The 16,012-nt window shown below is 52.5% G+C and overlaps 1 protein-coding gene across 1 annotated transcript; it reads left to right on the plus strand.

Moving 5' to 3' along the window:
* Positions 1 to 116: 116 nt before the first annotated feature.
* Positions 117 to 15,681, plus strand: Cntnap1 (contactin associated protein 1). The gene is made up of 24 exons (XM_048365098.1): positions 117 to 323; positions 1,221 to 1,322; positions 1,415 to 1,608; positions 2,038 to 2,185; positions 2,294 to 2,497; positions 2,904 to 3,088; positions 3,979 to 4,122; positions 4,817 to 5,078; positions 5,694 to 5,843; positions 6,108 to 6,279; positions 6,733 to 6,839; positions 6,967 to 7,086; positions 7,458 to 7,661; positions 7,830 to 7,986; positions 8,084 to 8,211; positions 8,486 to 8,671; positions 9,130 to 9,351; positions 9,669 to 9,908; positions 10,917 to 11,270; positions 11,422 to 11,549; positions 12,537 to 12,630; positions 12,787 to 13,032; positions 13,129 to 13,176; positions 14,331 to 15,681. Exons 1-24 carry the CDS (start codon positions 257 to 259, stop codon positions 14,633 to 14,635), a joined length of 4,167 nt encoding a protein of 1,388 aa, XP_048221055.1. The 5' UTR covers positions 117 to 256; the 3' UTR covers positions 14,636 to 15,681.
* Positions 15,682 to 16,012: the final 331 nt, after the last annotated feature.

A 16,012-nucleotide genomic window follows, 5' to 3' on the forward strand; every position in this document is an offset into this window, starting at 1 on the left:
GGAGACCCAGCGGGGAGGGAGGGGGGAGAGAGAGAGAGAGAGAGAGAGAGAGAGAGAGAGAGAGAGAGAGAGAGAGAGAGAGAGAGAGAGAGGTTTTGAAGGTTAGTGGAGGGGGGAAAAGGAGAAGTGGGTAAGGAAAAGAGAGCGGTCAGCTGCGAACCCCAGGAGGCGATCGGCGAGCCTGAGCCAGAACTGGATCTCTAGCCAGAGCCGGGCACCAGGAGGCGGTCTCCCGGGGGCTGGTCAGCCCTGCAGGATGCGTCTCGGGCTCTTCTGCATCTTCCTTGCTGCCGCGGTCTCAGGAGCTCGGGGCTGGGGCTACTGTGAGTGCTGGGATCCGAGGCAGGTGGGGTTGGGCCCAGGATTCCGGAGCCTGCGGGGCGGGTCCCGCACCGCATTGCGGCTGGGTGGTCGCCGGTCTTTGCCTGCCGGCGCACGGCCGCTCCCTCCCATCTTTTCCTGCCTCTCCCCCGCGCTCCGCAATGCAGCTCCGAGACAGCTGAGCGCGCCTGGGACCGGGACTGGGCTCCAGGCCGAGGATGGGGTCAGCCCGGGCAGGGATTTGGGGTAGTCATTCAAGAGAGCACGGGTGGCTGGGGTTGAGGCTGGGCATAAGTGTGGTACCCGTGACACTGGCTAGGGTTAAGGTTTTGCCAGAGGCATGGACTAGGCTTTGGAGCGGGCCGTGGGGGGGGGGGGGGAGGGCTAGGGGTTGTGGCTGGGGCTGGGTTTCATGGCTGGAATGCAAGCAGGAGTTGGTGACCCTGACTGGGACTAAAGCTGGCCACGGAGATGACCGGGGACGTGAAGACTGGAATTGGGAGGTGGCTGGGTTGGGAACAAGACCTGGATTTGGGATTAGTGCAGACTTGGGGAGGGGAGTGATGAAAGAGAGAGATCCCAAAACTGTGGCTGCACTGGTGTTGTGGATGTTAGGCTCCGAAAGACACAGAGGTTGGGGATTATATTTGGGGGAGTACAGTCGGGGTAAATTCTGGGATAGGAAGGGTCTGGCATTGGACCCACAGTTCTAGCTTGAGTTTCCCCCAGCAGGGAAGACAGCCTTCCCTGAGAGCGCAGCTGTTGCTGCAGCCCAGGCTGAGTGGATGGCATTAAGGTTTGCCACTGGGGGCAGAGAAGAGGAGCTGCAGCTCCTCAATGGGCCTGGCCTTTGGAAGTGCCGCTGAAAAGCCACACTAACAAGTTCGTTTCCACCCTAGATGGCTGCGACGAGGAGCTTGTGGGGCCTCTGTTTGCCCGCTCCCTGGGTGCTTCCTCCTACTACAGTCTCTTCACCACAGCTCGCTTTGCCCGCTTGCACGGTGAGCATGCCGAAATAGGCAGGGTGGAGAGGACGCTGGAGGGCTGCAGGGAGCAGGGTAGTGGGTGATAAAAGCCCTTGCCTCTTCTATAGGCATAAGTGGATGGTCACCCCGGATCGGGGACCCGAATCCCTGGCTCCAGATAGATTTAATGAAGAAGCACCGGATCCGAGCTGTGGCCACGCAGGGCTCCTTTAATTCATGGGACTGGGTCACCCGTTACATGCTGCTCTACGGTGACCGAGTGGACAGCTGGACGCCATTCTACCAGCAAGGGCACAACGCGGTACTGGGGCACTGCTCAGGCGCACAGACACCTAGGGGAGCCCCTTCTCTTCAGGGTCCTGGGTTGGGCGCAAGCCTGAAAAGAAGGGGAGGAGACAGTAGTGAATGCATAAGTGAGGACCCATGACTCCACTCCTGGGATTAAGTCCGGAAGGACTGGTCAGCGCATCACGCGTTGCAAGGCACAGGGTTTCTAATACAACTTCAAGATGAAATCTAGGAGAGTTCCCGGGAGGTGACATTTGATTTGAGGTCTGAGGATGAATCCTAGGATGGTGGGAAAGGGCACTAAGGGGTAGGGAAACGGTGGGTGCACAGGCCCTAGACCGGGGACAGCGAGTGTCTGTCCCCACTCCCACCCCCAGTCAAGATTGGGACGCGGGGGGGCATGGTGGGGGACGTGGTTACTCCCTGGCCTACCCCCTCACAGACCTTCTTCGGGAACGTGAACGAGTCCGCCGTGGTGCGCCACGACTTCCACTACCACTTCACGGCGCGCTACATCCGCATCGTGCCGCTGGCCTGGAACCCGCGCGGCAAGGCCGGCCTCCGCCTGGGCCTCTACGGCTGCCCTTACAGTGAGAGTCCGCGGGGAGGCCCGGGGTGGCCGCGGGGAGGCCGGGGGGAGGGGTGGGGGGCGCTGCGCGCGTCCCAGCTCCCCGGCCCACCTCCGGTCCTTCGCGCAGAGTCCGACATACTCTATTTCGACGGCGACGATGCCATCTCGTACCGCTTCCCGAAAGGGGTCAGCCGAAGCCTGTGGGACGTGTTCGCCTTCAGCTTCAAGACGGAGGAGAAGGACGGGCTCCTGCTACACACCGAGGGCGCCCAGGGCGACTACGTGACCCTCGAACTGCAGGGGGCGCACTTGGTGCTGCACATGAGCCTGGGTGAGTGCCCGTCCCCGGCGCATGCGCTGCCGAGCCTTCCTTTAGGGTCTGGTCCAAACTGCCCTTTGCTAGCACTGGGTGCTAGACAAACAGAAGGACTGGATTTCTAGCCTTGGGTGTGCAATCTACTAGCTGTGTGATCTTGGACAAGGCATCTTCCTGCCTTAGGGCTCGCTGTAAACACACACACACACACACTATTTTGCATCTCATTAGCTTTTCACAACACCTGCAGTATTAGCTACAGCCTGGGTTTTACAGCTAGGACAAGAGGCCCCAGAGGTTAAATGGCTTCATACATTCTTCCTAGGCAATCTCTCCACCCAGGCTCCTCTTCCAGGCTGCCTGCATCTTGATGCTCTGCCTGGGGGCTCTAGGCTTCATTGTTGTCCTGCTCCACCCTTAGGCAGCAGCCCCATCCAGCCACGACCTGGACACACGACTGTAAGTGCAGGCGGGGTCCTGAACGACCAGCACTGGCACTATGTGCGTGTGGACCGATACGGCCGGGAAGCAAACCTCACCTTGGATGGCTATGTGCAGCGCTTCATTCTCAATGGCGACTTTGAGAGGCTAAACCTGGACAATGAGGTGAGGAGGTGCCATTTGGTAGGGTGTTGCAGGCTGAATGGGTGGAGGACAGGTCTCTCTGAGGGGGCCTGGGAATGTGGTTTAGCAGTTGTGAGTGCTTGCCTAGCATGCATGAAGCCCTGGGTTCAATTCCTCAGTACAACATAAACAGAAAAAGCCAGAAGTGGCGCTGTGGCTCAAGTGGTAGAGTGCTAGCCTTGAGCAAAAGAAGCTTAAGGATAGCATTCAGGCCCTGAGTTCAAGCCCCAGGAGTGGCAAAAAAAAAAAAAAAAGAAAAAAGGCCTGAGACTTTTGTCTTGTGCTCCACTGAATAACAATTAAGGTAGGGCCTTAGAAATTCAGATTTTGTGGGAAAGGCTAGGTAGGAAAGTTGTTCCCTTGGATCTTCCCACAATTGGGATGGATAAAGGCTCTGTCCTGAATCACCAGTGGCTCACTTCTGTAATCCTAGCTACTCAGGAGGCTGAGGTCTGAGGATTTGGAAGCTAGCCTAGGAGGGAAAGTCAAAGTTCAGGAGATGCTTATCTCCAATTAATTAGTAAGAAAAAAAAAGCCAGAAGTAGAGGTGTAGCTCTAGTGGTAGAGCCCCAGCCTTTGGTGGAAAAAGCCAAGGGACAGCACCCAAGCTTTGAGTTCAAGCCCCAGTACCACACACACATGCACACACCCCATCTCAAGCAGATCAAAAACGGCAATTTGTGATGGAATTAGGGCCCAAACCCAAGCCTAGGGAGGCAGCACAAGATTTAGTACCGACCCTGGGGAAATGTGTGTTTCAAGTCTTTCATAAAGCCAGGTTTGTGGTTACAAAACATAGGGCAGGGGAATGCACCACAGAAAGGCATGGGGTCCCTGTGCCCAAGGAACCTCTTTCCCACCCCTTCTCACAGATATTCATCGGAGGTCTGGTGGGCGCTGCGCACAAGAACCTCGGCTATCGGCATAACTTCCGTGGCTGCATGGAAAACGTAATCTTTAACCGGGTCAACATCGCAGACCTGGCTGTGCGGCGTCATTCCAGGATCACCTTTGAGGCCAGTGGGCTGGGGGATCTGGGACAATGGGACACCAAAGCTGCTTGAAAAGCAAAGAGGTTGGGGGGGGGGGTGAGGGGTGGGGGGGTGCTTGCGGGAGGGAGAGCTAGAGGATCAGACAAAAGCTGAGGTCTCTTTTCTCCTCAGCCAGATGGTTAGGACTCATAGGAGGTGCCAGAGCCACATACTTACTTACGAGTTAAGACTGTTTAGGTCCAATCACCTTAGTTAATAGATGAGAGAAATAAGGTACAGAGACGGGGTGTGGCTTGATCAGGGGTCATGCAGATGTGCACAGACTAAGGACTCCTCCATTGAGTAAGTATTCTGGTATCTCTGCCACTGGCCTCTGACTCTTGAGTACCTGTGCGTGTTCCAAAGCTGGCAAACCTGGGAGGAGGTGGCCCCCAAATTGCCTCTTGTGCTCAAAGGAAGAGAAAGAAGTGATAACATTGCAGATCAGTGATAAAAAGCAAGCAAGGAAGCAGAGGGACCCATGAGTGAACTTATTTGGGAGCCCCTCTACAGATGGACATATTTGGCTAGGGAGAAGAGTCCTAGGGTGGAAGACTCCTCTCCCCTTCCCCAACACCAAGGGAATACTGGTATGGAATCTTAGAAAAGCGTGAAATTCAATTCTAGGTAGAACCTGGGTTCCTTGTGCTGATTGATGTGTTTTCACTTTCTCCCCTAGGGTAAGGTGGCCTTCCGTTGCCTGGATCCAGTTCCACACCCCATCAATTTTGGAGGCCCTCACAACTTCGTGCAGGTGCCTGGCTTCCCGCGCCGAGGCCGCTTTGCTGTTTCTTTTCGCTTCCGCACCTGGGATCTCACCGGGCTGCTCCTTTTCTCCAGCATGGGGGACGGTCTGGGTCATGTGGAGCTCATGCTCAGTGAAGGGCAGGTCAACGTGTCCATCGCACAGACCGGCAGAAAGAGGCTTCAGTTTGCAGCTGGTGAGGGGGCACAAGCAGGCTGGAGAAAAGTAAAGGGGTGCCAGGGTAGTTAAAGGCTGAGACCTTTGAATACTAATGACAGGAGAAGGTCCTGAGGTACTGAAAAAGGAACTAGGAATTCTGGGAATGCTTACGAAGGCTGAGTCCAGATGTTCTCCAGCTCTTGGGGGATGGGTGAATTCCTGGAGGCATTTTTGTTTTGTTGTTTTTGGTGCCAGTCCTAGGGCTTGAACTCAAGGCCTGTGTGCTATCCCCGAGTTTCTTTTGCACAAAGCTAGTGCGCTACCACTTGAGCCATAGCTCAAGTTTAGTGGAGGTAAGAGTCTACAGACTTTCCTGTCTGGTCTGACTTCCAACTGGGATCCTCAGATCTCATTCTCCTGAGTAGCTAGGATTACAGGTGTGAGCCACCAGCACCTGGTTGTTATTCATTTCTGACTTTGCAGATACTATGCCAATTGCTGGGGCCCTGGGTAGTGAAGAGAAATAAAGACATCACTGTTCAATAATGAGATGCACATAGCTGTTGGGGCACAGAGTGTATGACTGCTGTTTCCCCTCTTATCCTAACCGGGTCACTGTTCCTCTCTCCCCACATGGTCCTTTCTTGTTCAGGGTACCGTCTGAATGATGGCTTCTGGCATGAGGTGAATTTTGTGGCACAGGAAAACCATGCAGTCATCAGCATTGATGATGTGGAAGGGGCAGAGGTCAGAGTCTCATACCCACTGCTGATCCGGACAGGGACCTCTTACTTCTTTGGGGGTAAGTGAGGGTTAACCTGGTCAGACCTTCTTCTCTGGGTGGGAAGGCCCCTTCTAAGTCCATTTGGATGGGCACATGGAGAGTTTTGTAGAGATTAAGCTTGGTTTCACCACTGGGGTCTTGGGGAATGGAAGGTAATTGGTATAGTCTACATTTTGGTTCTAGCCTCCTTTCTCCCTTTATGTCTGACTCTCTTGGCTTCTCCCTGGGGGAGGGTCTCTGGGATCTCTCCTGGGGAGGGCCTCACAGTGGTGGTTGCTCCAGGTTGTCCCAAACCAGCCAGTCGATGGGGCTGCCACTCCAACCAGACAGCATTCCATGGCTGCATGGAGCTGCTCAAGGTGGATGGTCAACTGGTCAACCTGACTCTGGTGGAGGGCCGCCGGCTTGGATACTTTGCTGAGGTCCTCTTTGACACATGTGGCATCACTGATAGGTATCCAGAAGCCCCTCTCCCTAACAAGAGGTGACCCCTTTGAAGCCCTCTCCCATCATCTCCCAGTGGAAGTGTCCTTTTCAGTAATCTCCCTTCTCCTGTCTCAGCTCCTTAGTCACCCCAACTGGGGAAAGATTCCTCTTTGACCTCTCACCTACTATTTCTTCCTATAAAATGTACAAATGTTTAGAATGGAAACCAAAGCTCCTCATTTGTTCCTAGAAAGTTTTTTTTCTCTTGGAGGAGTGGTAGGGGTGGTAGAATAAGGCACATTTCAATTTTGGAGGGAAGGGAGAAATAGCAGTATTTGAGCCCTGGGGACTGCCTGGATTTCTAATTGGCAAGTTAGGCAGTAGGTGTGTGTCACTGGGTTCTGGTGCTCTGGGGATTTGAGAGTGGAGCTTGTAGACCCTCCCAGTAAGGACCTTCTTTTCATGCTGACCCCTCTCCTAGATGCAGCCCTAACATGTGTGAACACGATGGTCGATGCTACCAGTCTTGGGATGACTTCATTTGCTACTGTGAACTGACTGGCTACAAGGGAGTGACCTGCCACGAGCGTAAGCCACATGGGGTGGGAAGTCTGGAGAAAGAGGTTGCTTGGAATTATGAGGCTTCCAGAGATGGAGGGGCTAGCTTTCTTCTAACCCTCCAAAATTCCCTTCTCCCCATCCCACCACCTACTAGCGTTGTATAAGGAATCCTGTGAGGCTTATCGGCTCAGTGGGAAAACTTCTGGAAACTTCACCATTGATCCTGATGGCAGTGGCCCGCTTAAGCCATTTGTAGTGTATTGTGATATCCGAGGTAAGTGGCTCTGATGGATAGTGAGGAAACAGCTGACCAGGCAATATGGGGGATTTGGGAGGGTACACGGAGTACAGAGTTGGGGCGGGGGGCGGCAGAGGATAAGACGAAACTGATGTGGATAAAGGAGGGCAGAGGAGAAAGGAGACATTTAGGAATTTGTAATCTAGGTTTGCAGATAAATTCCCACTTTCTATCCATTCCAGCTATCTCATCTCTAGCCTCAAAATGGAGGGCTCAAGGTTCAGCTGGAGGGCCATTGGCCACATTTATTGAGCTTGAGGAGCAGCTGTGTTGGTGGCTATGGGCAGGGAGGTGGGTAGAGAATGCTATATCTGGCCAAAGCTCTGTCCTTCCCCTCCCCTCCCCAGAGAACCGAGCATGGACAGTTGTGCGACATGACAGGCTATGGACAACTCGGGTAACAGGTTCCAGCATGGAGCGGCCCTTCCTGGGGGCTGTCCAGTACTGGAATGCATCCTGGGAGGAAGTCAGTGCCCTGGCCAATGCGTCTCAGCATTGTGAGCAGTGGATCGAGTTCTCCTGCTACAATTCCCGGCTGCTCAACACTGCAGGTTGAGGCTGGCATCAGGGAGGGCAAGGAGGTGGAGCTGGAGAGAAGATGGGGGTGGGGTGGGGAAGCCAGAGGGTTCTGCTTAACGGAGTCAAAGGGCTGGTTGGAAGGGCATGGGCAGCCCAGATGGAGGGGCGGGGCCTGGAAGCTGCCTCTGTGTGTTCCCCAGGAGGCTACCCCTATAGCTTTTGGATTGGCCGAAACGAAGAGCAGCATTTCTACTGGGGAGGCTCCCAACCTGGGATCCAGCGCTGTGCCTGTGGGCTGGACCGGAGCTGTGTGGACCCTGCTCTGCACTGCAATTGTGATGCTGACCAGCCCCAGTGGTGAGTTGGCAGTAGGATGGGTTTTTCTTTTTTTTGGGGGGGGGGGGGCTGGGGTTGCTGAGAGGCAAGGTTGAGTCTCTGCATCCTGCTCTCACAGGAGAACGGACAAAGGCCTGCTGACTTTTGTGGATCATCTGCCTGTCACCCAGGTGGTAGTGGGGGATACAAACCGCTCCAGTTCAGAGGCCCAGTTCTTCCTGAGGCCTCTGCGCTGCTATGGCGACCGTGAGTGGCAAACCCCTTATGTGTGCCCTCTCAGGTTAGCTCGTTTCCAAAATCCAGGCCATCTGACCCACTGGGGGTCTCTAGGCCACATTACAAGACACGCTTGCTGTGATCAGACCTTCATTGTCCTTGCTCTCTGCACTTTACTGTTCATTCCACATTTAGTCTCTCTTTGGTCATCCCATCCCTTGTTGCCCTCCCTTCCTGCCCTACTGAGGCTCTTTGCTCCTCCATCCTCTAATCTCCCTGACAAGGCCCCCCTCTGGTTTTGTAGGTAATTCCTGGAACACCATCTCCTTCCACACCGGGGCTGCACTACGTTTTCCTCCAATCTATGCCAACCACAGCCTCGACATCTCCTTCTACTTCAGGACCTCAGCTCCCTCAGGAGTGTTTCTGGAGAACATGGGAGGTCCTTTCTGCCAGTGGCGCCGGCCTTATGTGCGGGTGGAACTTAACAGTGAGCATTCAGACTTTGGGAGGGGTGTGGGATAGAAAAAGAGTATCACTGGAAAAGTTGGAATAAGAGACCAGAACAGTCATCCATTTGAGAAGCAGTGGGGGGAAAAGGACCTTAGATTACTCTGGATCCTACCCTTAGCTCTGTCTTGATGGCATCCATTTTGCCTCTGTGAGCCTTAGGTTCCTTATGTATGAAGAAAGTACTGAGATGTCTCCTACCTCTAACTAGCTATGCTTCTACTTAGCTAGGAGGTCTGTCTGGGAATCTGTGGTTTGGGAGGATGGAGGGTAAGTTTTAGGCAGTTTATAGGTTTGGTTCCAGACTGTGGACAAATTGGAGAGATAGTCAAGGAGCTCCTGAAGGGTGTAGAAGGGAGGTCGTGTTGGGCCAGAAGCCATGGGGGATCTTGGAGGTCTAAGTCCTTTTCTCCCCCTGCTCCATGTCACATTGTCCAGCATCCCGGGATGTGGTCTTTGCCTTTGATGTGGGGAATGGAGATGAGAACCTGACTGTACACTCCGACGACTTTGAGTTCAACGATGATGAGTGGCACCTGGTCCGGGCTGAAATCAACGTGAAGCAGGCCCGGCTGCGGGTGGATCACCGGCCCTGGGTGCTGCGGCCCATGCCCCTGCAGACCTATATCTGGCTGGAGTACGACCAGCCCCTCTATGTTGGTGAGCAGCAGTCGAGGGAAGCAGTGGGAGAGCCACCCTTTCAAGTGCATGTTCAGTGTTTCTAGGAACCCCATATCTTAGTCTTAGTTCCCTCTGCTTCAGGGTGATCCGTGGTGCCACTGTAACCCTGAAGTCCCTGGTATCCTAGGGCATCCTTCTAGCCCCTTGGTGCCCTTCCCATCCAGAATAGCTAGTCCTGTCTCTATATATGTACAGTCTTTTTTTTGGGGGGGGTGCTGGGGCTAGAACCCAGGGCCACTAAGCATATTGTACCGGTGAGCCACACCCCTAACCTCTCCACTCAATCTCTTGACCAGGATCTGCAGAGCTTAAGAGACGCCCATTTGTGGGCTGCTTGAGGGCCATGCGTCTGAATGGAGTGACTCTGAACTTGGAAGGCCGTGCCAATGCCTCTGAGGGCACCTTCCCCAACTGCACGGGCCACTGTGTCCACCCCAGGTTCCCCTGCTTCCATGGAGGCCGCTGCGTGGAGCGCTACAGCTACTACACGTGTGACTGTGACCTCACAGCTTTTGATGGGCCCTACTGCAACCATGGTCAGTGCTGCTGGTTATGGGGGGCAGGGAGCCATCAGGCAAAATGAGGTGTAGGCAGGAAAGGAAAGAGGGTATCAAATCAGCATATGGGAAAAACTAGAGTTGTCCCTGGGCTCCTGAGCTCTAAACTATGGGAGTCAGGCAGTTAAAGTCATAAAGAATAACAAGGAGGGGCTGGGAAGATGGCTTAGTGGTAGAGTGCTTGCCTAGCATGCATGAAGCTCTGAGTTTGATTCCTCAACACCACATAAACAGAAAAAGCCAGAAGTGATGCTGTGGCACGAGTGGTAGAGTGCTAGCCTTGAGCAAAAAGAAGCCAGGGACAGTGCCCAAGCCTTGAGTTCAAGCCTAATACTGGCAAAAAAAAAAAGAGAAAATGAATAGTAACAAGATGACAAAGCACTCAAAAGCATAAAGCCTATAACGTCCTGCATTATTTCCCCATTATCATTGAGGTAAAGCAGACTGCCCCTCCCGCCACATATTGACTTTGGGCTGCATGATGTCCTTCCCTGCCATTTCCTGTATGATGCATTCTTAAAGCATGTCTACAACCTGCTTCTTGATTATAGAGCCTTGACACTTAGCATTGCAGGATTCTGCACAGATACCCAAGATGCATCTTCCCTAAGGCTGACTCAGGGGGTCAGCAGGTGGGTTACTATGGGAAGAGTCTAGTAGGCTAGGGAGGACAGAGACCTAATGAAGCATGAGTAGCACATGTACTGAATGGAGTCAGGACATCTCAATTCTGATTGTGGATCACCACTTACTGTGTGTCCTTGGGCAAGTCATCATTCATCTCTGAGCCTCCGTCTAATCTGCAGGAGTCTGATTAGATGATTTTTCAATTTTCTCATGGCTTATAGAGTCCATTTTGTGACAGGGCCTCATAGGGACCTAAAAGTAAATGGAGGATTATGGTAGTGGCAGGAACTAATGTGAATCTTTGTGTGTGTGTGTGTATAATGAGTCTGGAGCTCCTGACCTCATTGTCTTTACCTCCAGATATCGGTGGTTTCTTTGAGCCAGGCACTTGGATGCGCTACAACCTCCAGTCAGCACTGCGTTCTGCAGCCCGGGAGTTCTCCCACATGCTGAGTCGGCCCGTGCCAGGCTACGAGCCTGGCTATATCCCTGGTTATGACACCCCGGGCTATGTGCCTGGTTATCATGGCCCTGGGTACCGCCTACCTGACTACCCACGGCCGGGCCGGCCTGTGCCCGGTTACCGGGGACCTGTTTACAACGTGACAGGAGAAGAGGTCTCCTTCAGCTTCAGCACTAATTCTGCACCTGCAGTCCTGCTCTATGTGAGCTCCTTTGTGCGCGATTACATGGCTGTGCTCATCAAGGAAGATGGTAAACCTTTCAAGGGCTCCCTCCCTGGACTCTAGCCTCCCTTAGATGTCCTAATTCCTGCAGCTATTGATTCAGTAATACCAGGACCTAAGTGCTCTGAGGATGGGAGTTGGGGCTGAGAGAACTCATGCTTCTTCTTCCCACCCCACAGGGACCCTGCAGCTACGTTACCAGCTGGGCACCAGTCCCTATGTGTACCAACTAACCACCCGGCCAGTTACTGATGGCCAGCCCCACAGTGTCAACATCACCAGGGTCTACCGCAACCTCTTCATCCAGGTAAGTGTGGAAGAAGGTGCATCAGTTAACACCTCATAAACTTGGTTGTTATACCCAAGAAAGTATCAAGCACTTAACATGTGTCAAGCACGTTTCAGCAGGCCGAGGATACTCATGTGTCACTCCATGTGCCTCTCACATTACCTCTGTGAGGTAGCAGGCAAGCACTCATTCTCACCTCCAATGAATACGTCCATTAACAGGCTCAGAAAATAAAGTGGTTTTCTCAAAGTCAAACCTCTAGTTAGCCATAAAGACAGCACTCAGAATTGGATTGTTAAGTGGGTAGGGTGGTGCAGGTGATGGAGGAGGTGAAAGCAGGGGGATATTGAATTTGAGGGTTCTCTGGGCAAAACTAGCCATCCTATTTCAAAAAGAAAATAAAAACAGGGCCTGGGAATATGGCCTAGTGGTTGAGTGCTTGCCTCGTATACATGAAGCCTTGGGTTTGATTCCTCAGCAGCACATATATGGAAAAAGCTGGACATGGTGCTGTGGCTCAAGTGGTAGAGTGCTAGCCTTGAGCAAAAAGAAGCCAGGGGGGGCTGGGAATATGGCCTAGTGGCAAGAGCACTTGTCTCGTATACATGAAGTCCTGGGTTCGATTCCCCAGCACCACATATATAGAAAATGGCCAGAAGTGGCGCTATGGCTCCAGTGGCAGAGTGGCCTTGAGCAAAAAGAAGCCAGGGACAGTGCTCAGGCCCTGAGTTCAAGCCCCAGGACTGGCAAAACAAACCAAAAGGAAATAAAAACTAAAGGGTTGGGGGCATAACAAGCATGAGGCCCTTGGGTTCAATCCCCAGTATTGAAGGGGAAAAAAAAAACAAAACCAATCCAGATTGTATTAGAACCATATTACCATATTAAGTCCTCCATCTGGGCCAGGGGTGGCCCACTTCAGGCCCAGTTTGAGCAGAGTAAAGTTCCATAACCGTCTTGACTATGTCCACCCCATCCTCTCTTCCTCACTGCCCCCCTCCTCAGGTGGACTATTTCCCACTGACAGAACAGAAGTTCTCACTGCTGGTGGACAGCCAGCTGGACTCGCCCAAGGCCTTGTACCTAGGGCGTGTGATGGGTAAGCTTGTCTGAGGGTGAGTTAGGGCCAAAGAGTTGGGCATGAAGTCCCTGGAGCCTAGAGGAGAATGAGGGTGGTGAGAAAGATGGACACTGAGAGGGGCAGGACTTGCAGCTAGTCTAAGCCCTTCTCTTTCTGGGTCTGCCTCTCCCTCAGAGACAGGAGTCATTGACCCCGAGATCCAGCGCTACAATACCCCAGGTTTCTCCGGCTGTCTGTCTGGTGTTCGATTTAATAATGTGGCTCCCCTCAAGACCCACTTCCGAACCCCTCGGCCCATGACTGCTGAGTTAGCTGAGGCCTTGCGAGTTCAGGGAGAATTGTCAGAATCTAACTGTGGAGCTATGCCACGTCTGGTCTCAGAGGTGCCACCTGAGCTTGATCCCTGGTATCTTCCCCCAGGTATGTCCCCAGGACATGAGGGAAGGGAGGATGACAGGGAAGGGAAATGATTCATTTGGAGGAAGTGGTTCCTAATTTATGTTTTCTTCTCTTCAGACTTTCCATACTACCATGATGATGGATGGGTTGCCATACTTTTAGGCTGTAAGTAGCACTGACCATGAACCTGACATCTTAAAACAACCCCCGACTATCTATATTCCCTCCCTACCCTATCCCTGAGCCTGAGGAGGGATGATAGTGCTAGATGTTGATGACACAAAGGATAAGGCTTTGCTGTGGGCTATTTTATTTTTTGTATTATTTATTGCTGGTCCTAGGACTTGAACTCAGGGCCTGGGCACTGTCCCTGAGCTTCTTTTGCTCAAGGCTAGCATTCTACCATTTGAGCCATGGCGCCCCTTCTGGCCTTTTCTGTTTATGTGGTACTGAGCAATCAATCCCAGGGCTTATGCAGGCTAGGCAAGCACTCCACCACTAAGCCACATTCCCAGCTCTAGGCTAGATGCTCTAATGCTTGAGGATACTATAAATATTTTATTAAAATGAAATATTAAAATGCAGCTGTACTTAAAAGGCTGAGGGAACTGGGATGATTACCAGGCATGTGGATAATGTTAAAAATAGAAGTTGGGCTGGGTGCTGGTGGTACATGCCTATATATCCTAGCTTTTCAAGAGGCTGAGATCTGAGGACCACAGTTCAAAGCCAGCCCAAGGAGGAAAGTCCGTGAGCCCCTTCTCTCCAATAAACTACCAAAACAACTGAAAGTGGAGATGTGGCTCAAGTAGTAGTATGCTAGACTTGAGTAAAAGAAGCTCAGAGATAGTTGGGCACTGGTGGCTCTCACCTGTAATCCTAGCTACTCAGGAGGCTGAGATCTGAAAATCATGGTTTGAAGCCAGCCTGGGCAGGAAAGTCTGTGAGAATCTTATCTTCAATTAAATCACAGAAAAAGCCAGAAGTGGCATAGTGGCTCAAGTGGAAGAGTCCTAGCAAAAGGAGCTCAGGGACAAGGCCCAGGCCCAGAGTTCAAACCTCAGAACTGGCCAAAAAAAAAAAAAGGAGAGAGAGAAGCAAGCTCAGAGACAGTACCTAGGCTTTGAGTTCAACCCCCCAGACCAGCATTAAAAAAAAAAAAAGCTGGCAGAGGAACCCACAGGAATTCATACCTACTGGACACTTAGAGATTGCTTGTATTATGTTTATATAGTGGACACAATTGGCCATTAGTGTTGGCTAAGTGTGTGTGGAGGTGAAATCCCACGATGCTGAATTGTCCATCTTCTTCCTTGCAGTTTTGGTGGCCTTCCTGCTGCTGGGGCTGGTGGGAATGTTGGTGCTCTTCTATCTGCAAAATCATCGCTACAAGGGCTCCTACCACACCAATGAGCCCAAGGCCACCCATGATTACCATCCTGGGAGCAAAACTCCCTTACCTCCTTCAGGCCCTGCCCAGGCACCTGCCCCCACACCAGCTCCAACCCAAGTTCCAGCCCCAGCCCCAGCCTCAGCCCCAACCCCAGCCCCAGCCCCAGCCCCTGGCCCAGGTCCCCGGGACCAGAACCTACCCCAAATCCTGGAGGAGTCCAGGTCTGAATGAATCAGGAGAAGGGCTTGCTTCAAGGACCAAGTCCAACTCCTCTGAATTCCCGTTTCCTGCTTCCCCACCCCTGCCCCACCCCATTAGGGACATTTGGCTCCTCTTAGCTGGCCCTGCTCACCCAGAGGATTCTTCTGCCAAGTTTGGTGGGCAGAGCTACAGATGGGACCAAAGGGAGTGGCTGAGCCTCACTGCCTAGACCAATGTCCTGCTCATCCACTTCCCCAGGCTCCTGGCTGTTTGTCTACCCCAAAGGAAAAGCCTTGTGGGGTAGAGACAGGCCCCTTCCTGCCATCTCTGTCCCAGCTGGTGCCGGGGATTAACAACAGAGTGGAGATGAACTGCCTCCCTTCCCACTACATCATCAGCAGGGACAGATGTGTGGGATTGCAGGGCTGCACAGGGCATGGGGGGAGGAGGCTGCTAATATACCCCCCCAGCCTCTCCCCTGCCCTGCTGAATGTCTTCCATCTGCTTCATCACTGTCCCCCATCCCCCTTTTTTGTTTTTACAGAGACCAAGAGGCCTCAGTTTAGCACTTTAGTACCTCCACTGCTTCAAATGCTTTGGCCAAAGCCATAAAAAAAAACAAAAAACAAAACAAAAAAAAACCCGCAAGTAGAGAAACAATGCAGATACCCTGCTACCCAGCCTTCTATGCTTAAACCCCTTTCTGAGATATGCAATAGCCTTGGTGCCTGCCCACAGGCCTGGCCCCCTCTCCAATGCATGAGGAGACCTCGTTCCTCCGCTCAAAGATGCTGCTTTGTCTGGGAGGTCATATTCTTTATATATATTTTTTGGTTGCAAAGTCTCTCTCTAGAGAAACTATATATTATTCTAATTTTTTAATTATCTGTTTATATATAAAAGAAAAATTCAGTCAGCTGTCCTGTCCTGTGCTGTGTCCACAGTCTAGTGAGCTCCTCCTGTGTCGGACATCTCTTGAGTCCTGCAGCCACTCACCTAGCCCACTTGGCCTAGGGCAGAGCCTGCAGTGCCCTCCACTCCGAGCTGGTCCAATAAAGCAGAGTGGCAGAGCTCCAGTCTGTGTGTGGTGGCTGGTGTCAGGGCATAAGTGGGGGTTTTTAAGAGAACTGATTTGAGGGTTTGAGAATGTCTAGGAATTCTCAGATCCTTTGCAGTCAGGGGCCTGACAGGCTCTTGCATGACCTACCCTTAAGTCTTGGTGGGTAGTGGGGTAAGGAATGCTGACGCTCCTTCCACCCATCCTGCTGGACTCATCCCCATCCTTCCAGCACCAAAGCACACACAACACAACTTGCTCAAGTGGATTCTTACAATTTATTGGATAAGAGGTCACAAGCCACAGGACTCTTTAAAGTGCATGAAATTCACTGGCGATAAAGTTGCACA

Source organism: Perognathus longimembris, chromosome 17 (genome assembly GCF_023159225.1).
Source record: "Perognathus longimembris pacificus isolate PPM17 chromosome 17, ASM2315922v1, whole genome shotgun sequence".
In the NCBI taxonomy this organism is placed as follows: Eukaryota; Metazoa; Chordata; class Mammalia; order Rodentia; family Heteromyidae; genus Perognathus; species Perognathus longimembris.